At 36.8% G+C, this 16,881-nt stretch overlaps 1 protein-coding gene across 1 annotated transcript in view; it reads right to left on the reverse strand.

Annotated features, from left to right (window-relative positions):
- The window catches only part of CNTNAP2 (contactin associated protein 2), a gene marked incomplete at both ends in the record, with an annotated part of 1,160,915 nt that overhangs the window by 750,686 nt on the left and 393,348 nt on the right, over positions 1-16,881 (reverse strand). The window contains one exon of the mRNA XM_082479539.1: positions 14,217-14,410. Within this exon, the coding sequence (XP_082335665.1) occupies positions 14,217-14,410 (194 nt within the window). The remainder of the gene's footprint in view (positions 1-14,216; positions 14,411-16,881) is intronic.

The raw sequence follows: 16,881 nt of genomic DNA on the forward strand, positions 1-16,881 counted from the left end.
AATTTTATAGAAAAAGACCCTTTTAAGTACCATACGTAGCTGTCTGTAGTACCATCTATGCACTACCATATTCCTGCTTCACCCTTTAAGAACTTCAAGGCTTAAGACTTGTTCTGATTAGATGTTGCTTATTTTAGTCTGTACAACCACACTTTAGAGCAACTAAGTGCTAGTGGCTTTATGAAATAGGAATATTCAGCAAATGTCCCCACAAAGCTGAAAATTTAAACTTCTCTACCTAAAAGTATCTCATTATAGTTTAATGCTAGAAGAAATGAAATAAGGAGAAAAAAAAAAAAGTAGAAACATTCCCTTGCATTCAGATGAGGAACACCAAAACACTAGAACAAAATTAGCTGCGATTTCTGACCTTATTTTCTTTCTTTTCCTGTGCAAAAGGTGTCTTTCAAAAGTTTTTGAAGAGTCAAAAAAACCCACAAACTAACTCAAGGTTCTCTCCACCTTCAGTGCAGACAGAATACCGAAAAAACAAAACACTGAGAAAAGTCAATGAAAATCGCCACAAGAAAAGAAAATAATGTTAGCAGTAAACCGAATCCATTACATTGTACTCAGGTATGTTACACCCAGTATAATTTGTTTTGACAACAGCAGTAAAGTGGAATCAAACTAGGGGGGAAAATCAAGGGTGGATTTTATTGATAGGAGACTACGGCTGTAGTGTGTGAAAGAACACCACTGTACTTCAAGGAGAGATGGTTTCTACTGTAGTGGAAAGAGAACTGAATACGTGGTAGTGCCTTGCAAACACAACTAGTTAGTGAAGAAAAAAGAAAAAAAGGAGGTTAAAATATAGGGAGAAGAAGAAAAGAATGTCATTATGCAGATGCCTTGTTCAGAAAGAAGCAGTCAGCACTGTTGACCTCTGACAGTTTTACCTTGCCTTTGTAGGTCAGGCGTACAGTCAGGTGCTGTTCAGAAGAGGAACTCACGCTTTCCTCTTAAGCATCTCTTCACAGACAGCAATCTGCCTGCTAATGCTCTGCTGGCTCTGACACTTTGAGGGAGCGGATCTATCTTGACACCTATAATGTTCCTACAGTGCTGTACTTTAAGGCAGCAATACAAGTTGTGGAAAGGATAGCTTTGTATTATCTTTACCAGTAGGCTAACTGACTTTAGCTTTGAATACACTTGCACATTTTTCTGTGTAACTATTAGGATAGAAATTTGATGTTCCTGTAGCTTGTGCATCTCTGCAGCTTTTTTACATTCACTGTACTTGTACAATAAGTATATAAGTAGTTTTTCAGTAAAGCCATTTTACAGAATTTGCAATCCTCAGATAAAGAGAAATTGTGTGCTCTAACGACAACATTAATGGGTATATCCCTTATTCAGAATTTAATACATTTTAAAATCTGATTTCAAAGACTGAAGCTTTTAGCCTTCAAACTGAGCTGTGACAACAGTATTTGCTTAAATACTATCAGATCTCAATAATTTTGGATTTTACAGCTGTAGTACTAATGGGAGGGGGAGGGAGTCTGCACCTTCATATAAAAAGAACTTCTTCCTCTTCAATGCATAGTACGTCAAAGGATTTGCAACAGATATGTTAATTCACCATTTTTAATACATTAGCCAAACTTGTTAAGAATCAGCAGGTTATGTAATCATCTCTCCTTTCACTCCCAAGATATTCCTCATGCATATCAAGCAGTTTAGAGATGGGAAAAAAGTTATACGTGCGAGAGCTAGGAAGCCATGAATTAGTTTTAATGTCCTCAAGAATTCCTAAAACAAACACAACCCCCACCTTTTTATTGCAAATCTAGCTATAATGTAAACAGGATTCCAGCATTTCTAGTGGCAACCTATACCAGGATAAGCCATCATACAGAAGCCCTAAAATGTGACAAACGGGTACTTTGAATAATTGCCATGTTATGCCTGGGGAGAGTCTCTATTATGGACCTCTTGGTGCGCTTGCTGTTCAAAGGAAGACTGTCCTGAAGTGACAGAATATCTCTAGACTGGAGCTACTACAGGAGTTTATTCTGACCCGTGCCTCTTGGAGAAAGAACAAGCAACCTTTAGGTGCGCATAAGCGGAGGTAGCAGAACTTAATAGTTTCCTGTCAACCTAACCTTGAAAATAATGATAGAATAATGAATCTGAAAGCAGTTTGAACTAATGTATCTGTCAGTAACTTCATGTTAAACAACAAAAGCAATAATAAAAGCACTCCACTATTCACGCACTTGAATGAAATATGGGGAAAAGATCTAATCAATAAGTTGCCTGGTGAGATAGTCAAAAATGAACTCTTGTCATTGATCTATTTGATTCACAGCTAAAGAAAGTTTTTTTGTTTTGTGGTCATTTTTTTTTTTACCTGACACAGACAGCCTGGCCACGCCAAAAGGCTCTTACAGAGTTCAGCTTGAGGTCTGTCATTAGCATCTGCTCTCATGCACCAGGAATCCTCTCTTTCCTGGCTTATTTCCTCTGATTAAATACTTGAGGTTGACAGGGTTTCCCCTCCCTCCTCTCCCCTTAAGCTAATAATTACCTTTCAATTATTATTCTTTTTTTTTAAATATTGGACACAGTAAAGGTTTAGCCATTTAATATCTGCAGAATTCTTACGGTTTTGTTGTCTAATGTGGTACAATGGGATGTGTTCTTTCTGTTCTCCCCCCCAACCCCTTGAAGGAGTTTGACCTCTGCCTTTACTATTTCATTGTGAACTAAATATTAACCTAGTCCCTAACCTCTGCTGCAGAACCTCCATCCCATCCTTTTTATATCTACAAGTGTAACATAATCATAATCTTCAAGTCTCAAAAGCCTTAAGTTTGTGTTACAGTTGCTCCCAATTGCATTTGAACTCATTTTCTCTATGGAAACTTAACAGTGCCATGTCAGCAGCTTTGCCTTATTTCTTGGAGCACTGGGAGTTACCTGATTTATGAATATGAACTCTTTATGGCTTTGAAAATGCTGCTTTAAAGAGGCATGTCTTGAGTATGTTTGTCCAACAGTGCTCTCCCTCTCCTCTCCTCCCTTGCTTCTGTCTCTCTGGCTTTCTGGTAAATCTATCATGAATTAAGGAGGCTGACTTGATGGGAACAGGAGAAGTATGTGTACAAAACTGCACTCAGTTTCCAGTAAATCTATGATATGGACCAATAAAGCCGAAAAGTTCTTTTTAGAAAAAAGACTGAATCTATCCTCAGCTGGTGTCAACTTTTTTCATAACTCACTGTCTAAATATTGTAACACAGTGTAGGGAAAGAAGTCACATAGAAACTCATTCACCTAAATATTTCAAAGCAAGGAGATAACTAAGGTCAAATAAGTGATGTGCTGAAGAGATCACTTTTCACAGAATCACAGAATCGCAGAATTTTCAGAGTTGGAAGGGACCTCTAGAGATCATCTAGTCCAACTCCCCTGCTAAAGCAGGATTGCCCAGAGCACATTACTCAGGACTGCATCCAGGCGGGTCTTGAAAATCTCCAGAGAAGGGGACTCCACAACCTCCCTGGGCAGCCTGTGCCAGTGCTCTGTCACCCTCACCGTAAAGAAGTTTTTCTGTGTATTTGAACAGAACTTCCTGTGTTCTAACTTGTGCCCATTACCCCTCGTCCTGTCACTGGGAACCATTGAAAAGAACCCGGCTCCATCCTCCTTCAACCCACCCTTTAGATACTTGATGCCATAATAAGGTCTCCCCTCAGCCTTCTCTTCTCCAGGCTAAAGAGTCCCAGCTCTCTCAGCCTTTCCTCGTAAGGCAGATGCTCCAAGCCCTTAATCATCTTAGTTGCCCTTCACTGGACTCGCTCCAGCAGTTCCCTGTCCTTCTTGAACTGGGGAGCCCAAAACTGGACTTTTCCTCCTCATCTCCTTTCCCAGTCACTTTCAATGTTTTTTAGTTTGAAAGGACCTTGCCCAGCAAATTATTAAGTACAAGTTTTGTGATTGGACAAGTGATTGGATTTGGCCAGAAGTTTGTGTGTCATTCTTTCTTGAAGTATACTCTTTCCTATTTATTTTTTTTAAAGTCACTTCCTCCTATAATCTACTTAGTTTATGACCTAAGCATGAAAATAAACAACCTTCAGTGTGATGGTGATTCACTGTATAACTTTCTTCTAGCATTTTCAGAGAACAGACCTGAGAGTAAGAAATCTATTAAAACCTAGTAGTTCATTTTACAGAGAGTTTTGATTGCTGATTTCATAAGACAAAGTTGGGATAATACTTTGAAAAACAGTTTGCAAAACAATGATTTAGACCCTTATACTTTCTAACACTATGACAGTGCAACTATTCCTCCTAACAGGAGAATTTCTTCCCGTGGGTAGTCTCTTTAGGATTAACACGCAGACAAATGCTCACCAAGCACTTCTTTAACTTTAGCTAGGGCGCATTAGAAAATATGCTAATTAAAACTAGCATTTAACACAACTCGGCATTCAGCGTAGCCAATGACATTTTGCTTAATATTTAAAGAGAAAAATTATCATTGCCAGCTGGACACTATTGGTAAGGGTATGACCAAGCTAACTCAAACTTTATACTACAGCTAAGACAAGATCTAGCCCTTGCTGAACCTTTATTGCTATAGTAGCCAAGACTTTGTCTGCAGCACAAAATACCACAACAAGGAGTGTTAGGAGGAATAGTTACACATCAGGTTTTAAAGATCAATATGAACCAATTTTGCCTGCAACTGCACAAATGCAAATCCTATTATAGCTTTTTAAGTTTCTATTATGTCACTTTAGTTAAATTTATGTACATAAAATAAGGCAATGTGACACACATATTTGAGAGACTGGAAACAAATTAAAGCAAATTTTGCTCTATTTGTCTACAAGAAATTAGAGTTACAGCACTATTGATCCACAGTAATTCCTTACTTGAATAGGTTTGTTGTGTCTAACACTGATGTACTGCAATTCAGAAACTTCAGTATTTTTGTTTAACTATAATTCACATTACTAAAAGAGTTTCTAGTAAAGATTAACTCATAATCTGTGTGCATAAGCACATACACCATAAAAGGTGGTAAAAAATGTTATCATACTTAAAATAGCAACTATCTTTAACAAATATCATATGAAAACAATTTGTAAAATACCACAGAGAGTACAGATTCTATGATGATACAAAAGCAACACTTTTCAGGAAAGCGTTAAGCACATACTTAATTTACTCACACTTTCTATTGAGCCCAACAAGAACTAAGTTCCAGCTAAAAGTTAGGGGCTTCCTTATATACCTTTCTGAATAGGACCTATGTCAATAGGTAATGTACTATTCTCTAGCTACCTTAAGGAGTCAGAGGATATTTAAAAAAAAAGAATCCAAGGCAAGAAGAAACTTTAGGAAATAGCACATAGGAGTTTTCTTGGCCTGAGTCTATCTTTTTCATATTTTTAATGTGAATTTACTGCTCATAAAAGGTGTCAAATTAAGAACCCTCAGGCTGAAGTTATCAATACAGCCACAGACAGGTAGTGCACCATCAGCAGCATTGTCAAATTTCCCCTTAAAATGCACTTCTGCTCTGAAGCCAATTGGAGTTTATACACTGCTAAAGAAACATGGTGTGTGTTTTTTTCTTTTTTTTCTTTTTTTAAATTGATTTTTAAATTCCAGGAAAAAGAACAGAAAGTGATTTTCATGAAGGATGGAGTCCGCTTTCCAGTGTTAAGGGGGGTTCAAATCACATGCATCTGTGCAATTAAATACTTTTGTGTAATCTTACTTGAGCAACTGATCTGATTTTGAAGTCAGATACTTACGAGTGTATCGGCAGGATTTGGTCTTAAATTGTCAGCCTCCCACGGTACATTATCTCACATTTTTCTGTGCAACACTCAGTCTCCCCAGTTAATAAGTAAAAGTCTCCTGGGAGGACCACAGGCTAAAAGGTACAATGCCACAGGTGCACAAGCCCAAAACTTTACATGGAAGTGAATGTTCGCAGATTCAACAAGTACTTGCTCCTAGGTAATTACACTCATCTTCACTGGGAAGTTACCACCTAATGAGCCAAGAGGCAAACGGGAGACAACCTTTTACAAGCTATGCTTTCTGTATACCAGACATCACAGGCAACAGAAGTAATACAGCAAAATGCCTTCCATTTTTTCTTCTCTTCAATGAGTTTTGTGCACAGTTTTACTATTACCAGTACCAAGCAAATGAAAGATGAGAACATTTCCTGCTTTACACCTGCCTAATATTTAAGTAAGGTTTTTATTACTGAAATTCTTTGGGAAGTACCATACTACAAGTAAGACCATTACTCTTTTTTTTTTTCCCCCCCAAAGTATTGTACCAACACACTTGGGCACACTCCCTGACCGTATATACTCATTTTTAAACACTTTAATTAATACTTTAATTTGAACATTTGAAGTTAGGCATGGGAGTGTTTACTGGGTCAGAACTTAAATCTTTTGCAAATGCATTATTAAGAGGGAAATGTTGAACTGCAATTAGGTTACGGGTGATACAGATGGGTTTTGCCTTGAAGTTAGAACTAACAAACATCTAAAATTTCCTAACATTTAGGGATATTCTATAACACATCTCACTAAAGAAACTGAAGCCAGCAGACAGAAATGAAAGCCACGTATGTCAAAGAGGGGAGAAACACAGAATATATTTGGGTTGATTTGTCTCTTCATTTCAACAGTTAGCAGTTTGGGCAAATCTCAGACACCACCCAGAATCACAGGCTGGAGGAACTTCTGCAGGTCATTTGGTTCAGCTCCTTCACAACAACTCTGGGCAATCTGTTCCAGAGTTTCCTCACCCTCATGGGAGAAAAATAGCAAGCAACTACAGAAATCCTTGGCAGATCAGCTTTTTGACAGTGCTATAGACAGCTACATATAGAAGTGTAATATATATGTCAAATACACCGAAGAAGTATTATAACATAATGCAACCTGATGTCTAAGTAAACGGGCAAGACTCATGATTTATTACTCCACATTTTCTAATTTAAATTAAGGCATGTCAAATATCTATATAATGATTATTCTTTTTTTTTTTTTTTAATCTGTGGAGAACACCAGAACTTCTATTTCTAACTATGCTTTTCTCAAATGAAAAATTAGCTACACTATGCTAGATCGACCTTTTATTCAATATATGATAAAATAAAAAAATCCATATCTTTCAACAATAAAAGATCAGAAGTGCCATAAAGTAGAGTTTTGGTCATACGCTGGCCTTCTGCTATAATACGACCCACATAAATTTCTTGATATATTAATACACGGTAGCCAAACAAGAGGGCTGACAAGAAGCAAGGAAATTGCTACAGTCCATTTTACTCAGTAGATCTTAATCTAAGACATTCAAACATGTGTCTATAGAGAACCTGTAAAAATTCAAAAACTTTGAAAATTCAGTTCAATTGAGGGATTGAGGACAACGTACATAACTATGCTAGGATTTTTAAGAGCCCATTTGATGCACTCAACTCAGCTCTGTACATACCAGCTGAGAATTGGAAGCATTGCTGTCACGCAAGCCCAGCGCAGCAGTCAGTGTGGGTTTTCCTTGGTGCTACGAATGAGCTACAAAACCTGTGTCTTAGAAAGGCTTGCTAGCTGAGACGTGATGCTATTCACCCATGACTACGACTATCGTCATTGCTGAGCTGATTAAGTACACAATGCACTCTTGCAGCCTTGCTTAAGGACCTGCGCATTGTATTCACTGCAGGATGATTACACTCTAAGGTATTTGAAAACCAAGCCATCTGAGAGCTAAAAAATGGATTTAGGTGCCTGCCTTTAAATATCTGTGTTTAAAGTTTGATGGTTTAACATAAACAGGCAAGTAGTCCTCAGGCTAAGAACAACAAATTAGAAAATAATCCTTTACAATGGAAACGCTCTAGCAGACTACAGTGCAAACCTCTAATATGTTATTCCAATTTGGATTTTATTTAATGGTTTGTACAGAATCAAGGGAGGGCTTGGACACTGTCTGCCACTGCACCAGGAGGAATTTTGTCTTCTGTCTATTTGGCATACTCTGTGATAGATTAAAATAGTTCTGCTTGTGCCTCTAGAGACCTAAGACAATTATAGAATCTTTCTGTCTCACTACAGGGTGAGTGAAAAAAATCATTATCAAATCCATTTCCAAAATATCAGTGTACCTTTCCCTTAAAAAAAAAAATGTTATTTGAAATTATAAGCAAACTCTTGAAGCCATGTTTCTGCTAAAAACAGTATAAAAGGTCTTTTTTTCCTGCACAAAATATATGATTTCAAGGATTCTAAGCAAAAATATGTTTAGCAGGTCTTATAATCAGGTCATAGCTTCATAGGTGAAATACATTATTAGTTACAGTCCTATAAGTATCTATTTTAGTTTTTCAGAAAAGTCAGGATTTTAAACGAGCATTACTGATTATCCCAACTTGGTGTTACTCTTAGTAATCCAACATTTGAAAGACCATCAGATCTTATGTCATTGTAATAATAATACAGTCTGCGGCCTGAACAGTGTTTGGCTTAGATATACTTTCCCATGATATTCTAGATAACCCCAAGTGTGTTTCTCTAAACGCATTAAAATTTTATACAATTTCTCTTAACAGATTCCACACAGAGAAGAGATTAGGAAACAGACTTCATCAGGATAGCATTGATGTTTATCTGCAAAGTTCTTTTCTTCAGGGTTTCTAAAAGTTCCTTGCTGGCAACTGCCTGAGTTTCTAAAGGCATCCTATCAACACTTTAGCATATTTTTTGACATAATGGCAGAGACTGTTGCATAGATCTATGAGAGAGTTTAGCTTCACTACATCAAAAGAAATATTTTCCTGTATCTATACCCTTTCAGTCATGGGCTCTCAATGCATAGGTTAGCAATGTGCACTAAGTGTTGAGACATATTGACTTCGGTGGGAGTTACACCACCTTGTTCGCTCAATACACCCATAAAAGTGATATTGGCTGTTGCAAGTGAATGGAGTAATCTTTATAAGGTAAAGGCATGGGAGACAGGGACTCAGAGACATAACAACCAGTAAAGCTAAGGCATAATGAAATTAAGAAAAGGCACACAAGAGATTGCAGGAGAAAAATGAGATATTTTTTTTTTTTTTTTCACATGAAAGGAAAGTTAACATTTAAAAAAGGTGTTTCTAGTAATAAAATACCTGGAGAATTAAAAGCCAGTAAAACTGACACTGGTCACCTTGCAGGCATTGCTATGGAGACAGCAAGATACCAGACATAAAAATCCTTCCCGACAGGGTAGGTCAGGGTATCCTTAAATAGAAAACAACAATAAATTCACAACATTCCCAAAAGACTTCAGGGCCTTGCTATAAACACTAGTCAAAACTTTTGCACTGACTAATATATCAAACCACTTTGTCAAGTTTAAATAGGTCTGCACAGCATCTGATATTCTAGTAGCAACCCAGCAACAAGAAATGGCAAGTCACAGACCATTCTAATTACATTTCATGTTTTTGAAATGCTCCCATAACTGCAAGTCAGTATAATGTCATATAAACTAAATTGGTTTAAGAAGATAATTTAATTCAATAGACGTACTTTAAAAAGAAAAAGCAAAAGAACCCAGGCCCATAAGCCCATTAACCTAGCAAATCTTTCTATGATATAAGTTTCCACTCAAGATCTCACAGAGTAACCACAAAAAAGGAGAGCAGCAGTACGTATCAAACTCAAGAACTCTTTCGTAGCGTACTTCATTAATGTTGTTTAGTTTAGTGTCATGGAAATAAGTTGGCTCGCAGAGAAAAAGCAGTGACAGTTCTTACAAAGCAAATAATTCTTACATGTCCTAACAGAGGAGTGTATGCTAGAATTTATTCTTCTTCACTTGTAGTTGCTACACACAAATCATTGTATTCTAAGACGCATGTAGCAAGTCCTTGGTTAGCTATAAATGATGCTCTGTAAAGCAGGTGGATGGAACTGGGAATGTGATAAGGCTTGCAGATTTTTCTCTGAATAATCTAACCAGAATTAGCATGTCAGGACAAACAGAAACACTGAGCAGATGGCTCCCACATAATTTCAGCTAGGTAGATCTGCAGATGATTGCCTTATATCTACCTAGACATTAAATGTTACTTTCGGTCTGTCTGATGGTTGGTATTTCCAAAGGCCCCCAAGAGTATTAAACATCTGAAGTCTCAAAGAGTTTGAAAAAGGTAATCATCCAACTCACTGTTGCTTCATTTCACAATGAGTTTTGGCTCAATACTGTGTCAAAATACTCTGAAGTGCCAAAAGCTCATTTTCCTATGCAAGCTAAATCTACTGTGCTGTACCAACTTCCTTCCTTCAATACAAAGGGGAACCATGTAAATGTAGAGACTAGATTTTTCAAACAGTAAGTTGCTCCTCAGTGCCCAGAGAAATACAAAGTTCTTTTTACAGTTAACATACTGGATTTCTGACTATTTCACCCAAAAAAGGAACAGAATGAGCAGCATTAAAAGAAAAAAAAAAAAAAATCATGTTTAAAGCCAGTCGGTAGATAGATAAATTAAATTCCTTTCCAAAAACCATTCTTCATAGTGAAAGCTATGTAATCACTCAATATCTTTTCAGTAATAAGAATACTACAAAAGCAGGTGTTATGCATAATTCACTTTAAGTTTAATTAAACTGAAAGAAAAACAACAACAAAACCAGAAAATCATAACTGCTTTCAACTGAAGCAGCAGCCACTTGGTCCAGGGCTAAATTTTCTGTAAAAAAGCAAAACATGCTTTCATTTACATCTTTGCAACTCCACTGATGTTCACTGAGGCTGAAGATAAGAGTCAGCTACAGAATATGATTTGGAGATTATGTGTAAAGGGTCTGCACGCGACCTTTCCCACCAGCGTGTTGTGTTTTTTTTTTTTAAACTCATAATTACGGTAACACTTTCTCTTTTGTCACCCTGACTTTGATATCCCCAAGAATAAGAAAATGAGATGGATGAGAGCTGATCACAAGTTCTACTACAGTAAGCAAATTTTGAAAGATGATACCTCATAAGAACTCTTCAATCATACCAAGGATCTTCCAATTTCCTTTAGGAAAGGCCTGAATCTTACTAAGAGGTGTTCAGCTCTGCCACTAGTACTCGAGTAATTTGAGTCTCAATGTTTTCATAAGATGTCAGCATTTTCTTATTATACCTATAGGGTGCATTTGCATTATGCTTAGTGCGAGGCATTTACGTCATCTATACCTGAGTTAGGAAATTGAAACAGCATTATATGTGGAATCACGTCTGGTATGTATTCTTTAGGCAAATAGACAGATGGCATTGATGTAGAAACCAAAATGAGCATCTATACCAAAACAGAGATATATTGTGTACATGAAATGACCCAGTGGATTGACGTATGAAGGGAAACCTCATGACCTATCAAAATTAGAATCTCAGACTGCAAGAGCGAAGGTAGGAGAGGTGATCAAAATTCTCTAGTTGCTAGGCATTTTATGGAAAGAGTCCACATTCACTCATCTTATTAAAATTCGTGGAAATTGAAAATATCCAAAAAGCCCAGGAGGGGTGGGGTCCGAAAACCTACTTCACAGAACTGGGAAGCTTACTCTAAATTCACCTTGAAAGCACTTTCCCCATCACAGATTTCCTGAGAGCCTTTTGATTTCTCTCCTACTTAGGAGGTAACTTTTTTTCCTCCCTGACTAATGCATACAGAAGGGGGTCACTTCAGCATTTTATTCAGATTATCATGGTTTGTTCTTAACTAGATCTTTGTTGGAATTTTTTTCTCCTGTGCTCTCTCTCCAATTCATCTAGCAAACCTTATTTTTATTTCCTTCTGTTTCTCATGGTATCAAATGACACAGACAGAGCATGAGATACAACTATTTTAGTATTAAATATTGTTGAACTCTGCGCTCCTATTTTCCTCTTTTTCTTTGCTTTCTCCTTTAATTTTAAATTCACTGTTGTCAGGAAACAATGACACTCAGGCATGGGGATGATGGAGGAGGGACATTAATCAAAGGCTATATAGCACCTTCCTCTTGGGGATAAAACTTCTAAAAGGAAGAATCTGACTTTATGAGTTTAAATTTCCAGTGCTGGATACTTGGCTCGTGTGGTCTGATCTGGCCCTCACAGCTTCTGCTGCTTTTAATTTCTTGTACAAAGTAACACTAAGAGGAAGATGCAATGGGAAATTCCGCACCACGCTATTTCCAAATCAGGGAATTCTGTTTCCTCGAAACACTACTACAATAGTACAACAGTATTGCTCCATGCTCAGGCACCTCCTTGGGAACTTATTAAGTTTAAGACTTACTATGGCTAATAAGCACAGTGTTTTCAAGACTAAACCAAGACTCAGACATCATTTAACAACACAAACAACGCTGTTTTAGGCATGTTAGAAATAGAGTCAAGACCCGTAGGTTGTTTGTTTGTTTTGTTTTTTTTCCCTAGTAGCTCAGCTTTATTCTTAAAAAAAAGCTGGGACAGGGTAGCGCTTTTTTTTTTTTTTTAAACTGCTTTTTTAGTATTGGATAAAAATTGCAGAACATGAACAGCAGCAGTAGTGCAGCGAACAGCTTGCAAAGTATATCCCAAAGATTTAGCATTTCAAATAGAACTAGCAAGCTTCTGCATAACTCCTCCTGTGTTTTTGGAAGTGATATCGATGGTAAATAACAGACCAATAGTATTCCCCCTGAGTTTATGACTCATACATAATTGGTAAAAAAGAGAAAAATGAAGTGTTCTTTCATGAAGAAGCTTTCAGGATTTCTGTATTAACAAAAAATATAAGAATAAAGACTTTCTACAAAGCCCTTAGAAAGGTGGGCCACTTTGGAAACAAACAGGCACAGCTGTGACTAAATCAACCAAATCACATGTTGTCAAAAGATTTTCCCTTCAAGGTAGGAAGAACAGATTTTTCCTCTGCCTACCTGTCCTGCTTTATAGATCATTCATTCAGCCAGCTGTATAGTCCTTTCCCATTCCCCTGAGACAAATTCTTCATGACTTCAATAGCAGTTGTTGAAGAAGCTTTTCTATGTCTAAGATAAACACTAAAGGTTATAAGTATTTTTATATACTTAAGTGGCCTTAAAAGAGAAACTTTTTATATTATCAAGCTTAAGCACAAGCTTCCCCCCAACCCTGATGAACAACATTCATACCACCAAGCCCTAAGGAATCTAAAGCAGCATCCAATGTTTTTCTCTTCACTCCTGTCTGTCCCCCCGAATTTAATTTCTCCCTCTTTCAGAATCCTATCTGGCACAGGGACGAGGCTTTTTCAATAAATCAATACTCTAATAAAAAATGACTGCCTCTATGTAGTCCACATATTAAGCGAGTTTTTCTTATATAGATAAAACCGTTCACCTTATGCTCTATATTGACATTCATTTTTAATAACAGACCTTAATAAAAGAAGCACCTGGCAAAAACGCGACTCTAAAATAGCACAATGTTAAATCTTGTCTGTTTTGACAATATTTTTCTGATGAGGCATAATAGCTAATCAATTTAATTTGCTTTCAGAAAGGATGATAACATTTAGCTGTTTTCAAAGTATACTTTTGAAAAAGATTAACCATCTGAAAAAGCTGCTATGAGGACAGGCACATTAAGCAATAGCCATCATTTTTTTGTCAGCAAAATAGAAGGCTACCGTGTTCAGCAAGAATGAAATTAGCAGCTCATCCATGAAAAATGTAAAAGATGAAACCAAATTATATGCTTTTTGCTAAAATTATTATATCATAGATATCCCTGTAGCATCTACATGGAAAACAATACATACATGATAAAACTGCTCCCCAGCACATATACACACAAAGAAAAAAATCACTTTCCAAAAAGTGATGTTTAAGAGCAGAATTTTCAAAACTACTGCCATGTCTCACATTTACTCCATGAAATTAGTAAAAAGAAAAGGCAGGGAAAGGAAAGCCAAAGCATAAGAGAGTAGTGACGAATACCAACAACCAAAAAATATCTGCATGCTCTGACAACTACCGTCATCCCAAATGGTCTTTGTTAATCCGGGGACAGGCCTCCTGACAGCAACTGTGACTTGAATCATTATGTTTTGAGCTAAGCTCTGTTCCATCCTCACAAAAACAACGCTCAGAGAGTTGTACGAGGTGTACAGTCCCTAAAAACACAATCAACATCGCTACAGCGTATGCTTCCATTTTACACCAATGACTTACCCAGACATTTCCATCCTGGTGGTACGGTTTCCAGTTTCTCCCTGTATCGCTATAGAGCATCCGATACTGAGTGACCCAGTCAGAACTGCTATACCTGCCTTGAGTCGCAATAGCACTGATTTGTTTCCTGTTCCCAAAATCCACCTGCAGCCATTGGTAATGATCACTGTCTGACGGAGACCAACCTCCTGCACCTGTTGGGTTGAAACAGAACAGAGAGATTTAGACCTCAAACACTCGCTTTGAAGTGAACACATTGTGAAGATGCCGACGGCTGGAAGGCAGCCCAGCTGAGAGAGTATAATACCAAAAAAACTTGAACATACACAAGAGAAATATGATTGCATCGTTTTTTAAAAAATGCATCTTTAACACAGGCTTCAAACGCATTAACTCTGTTGTCTTAATCATTTTATGATATAATTATAATGATTTAATGGGCTGCCTGCTAAAAAATCAATGCTTTTATAATGCCTTAATTACAGTTTATTAGTTTTTGCCAAATTATAATTGTTCAAGGGTTGACCAATTTGCCATGAAATCCTTTGTCAGAGTAAGTTGGCACAAATCAATAACAATCTTTGGATTTTGCATGCCTTTTCAATAGCATTTCATGTAAAGAGATAATATAGATAAAACGGGAGGAAATAAAAGCAAGCTTTCTGCTTTCCTATGTTTCACTATAGTGCACAAACTGAAAGATCTACCAGAATAGAAAAAGAAGCAGGTACTGCAGGGCTGGAACCAGTTTTGATTTGCTGGGTGTACAAGCTGTCACAGATTACATTGGCAGATGCCTCACAGAAGTGTTATTGCTCTTTATGGGTCTATGAATTAACTTGATAGTAATACTATTAAGCATATTCTTCTCAGCCACTAGACTACATTGAACTGTTCTAAACACAGAAGGCCAATGATGCATAGATAAATGTAATATTAAGACATTAATGCAATATCTAATTCTTCTGAAATGAAAAATATTGAGGAGAAAATTGTAGTTGGATACTGCAGACAATGATAAAAAAATTAAGATAGACATCATAATGATATATTTAGCATAATGATAAGTATTAGGAAATACATGAAACAAAAAAAAATATCTATCAATACAGAGAAAAAGTGGAGGGAGAATCATTCTCTTTATATTCATAGCAGACATTAAGATGCAGGAAACAAAAACTTCACAGACTTCAAATAATTAAAGGTTGTTTTTTTTTTTTTTTCTCTTATTTTAAGTTTTAAACAAATAAATGGCCTAGCACACCAAGATATCACATAGTCTAGTCCATGGGCCAATTTTTGCTGCTTTTAATTTCACTTATAGATTTCAATTGATGTCACAAACCTAGCCTGATTGCCAAGCAAGAAACCCTTTGCTATACTGCATCTTATATACTCCCATCATTAGGCGGCAGCATTGCCTCAATCTTAGACAATTCTAAAACTCATTCAGCCGCTACAGGTGTTAACATTTGCAGGTCATAGGACATTTTAATGTTGTGATATCAATGGGATCACTTGATGTCATACGTGGTTGCCTTTCAATGTAATTAAAAGCATAGCACTATGCCAATGACATCTAATTTTTTCACATTTTTAAGATTTACAATAGATACTTTGTCCCTGCACTACAGGTTTTTATACCCAGCACTATAAACAGGATACTTTAGGGGTAAGGAATAGTTAAATGCTTTTTTTAAAAAAACAAAACAAAACAAAACAAAACCCAAACCACCCTTATTGAAAGCACTTGCAGGGAAAAGTATTCCCACACATTCCCAATTTCAAACTAGCTCTGTTTTTGCAGAGAATGATAACTGGTCATTTCAAAATAGGATATAGCTTCTTCATGACTACTATGCAACAAGATTGGAACAGGTAGCTCTACATATGTGTCGTAATTGCAGAGATGCCACTTTCTCTCCCTATCCTAACACCCCTGTCCAACTGACATATCTGAGACTGATGACACACAAAGGATAAGAAGCTGCCCCCATACAGAAGCCACTTTTGTAAAAGGACCCTTTGGTGGCTCCAGAAAAAGTAAGGTGAAGAAAGTAAGGTGAAAAATTAATGTGAGCATTCAAAAATTATTATGAAAGACAGAGGTGATAAATCCATCAATAAAATGTCCTTCAGCAATGCAATTCTTGAAGAAGGATGACACACTATAGCTGTAAGAAGCTAAAGGAGACATCATGGTTTTTACGCTTTTTACTTACGCAGGAGAACTACATTAAGACAGGAGATTTGGTTGCACACATTTAAAAGAAAAGACTTTTAATGATAACATGATACAACTTTTTCTTTTAGTACTTTAGTATTACTGAGACGACACTTTGGCCTTCTTTGATAAACATATTCATTGTAAATTGCAACTAGGTCTCAGAAAGTCTTCACCTACAAATCCATTGACAAGATTGGAAAAATTGAATGCTAACATTCATTTTCCCATTTTTTTTGATGTAAGAAGAGGCAGAAAACATTCTTCACCTCATGCTTGACAAAAGTTAGAGATACGTGACACAATAGTCTCACTTAGGCCAGGAGATGGACACATGAGTACTGCAAGACAGCCTGCCCCATAACCATCTCTAATAAGCTAGACAAGACCTCTAGTCAATATTGCAGACAGCAGCAAATAATATTATCCCATTGGTTTCTT

The sequence above is a fragment of the Vanellus vanellus genome (assembly GCF_965231255.1).
Source record: "Vanellus vanellus genome assembly, chromosome: 2".
NCBI lineage: Eukaryota > Metazoa > Chordata > Aves > Charadriiformes > Charadriidae > Vanellus > Vanellus vanellus.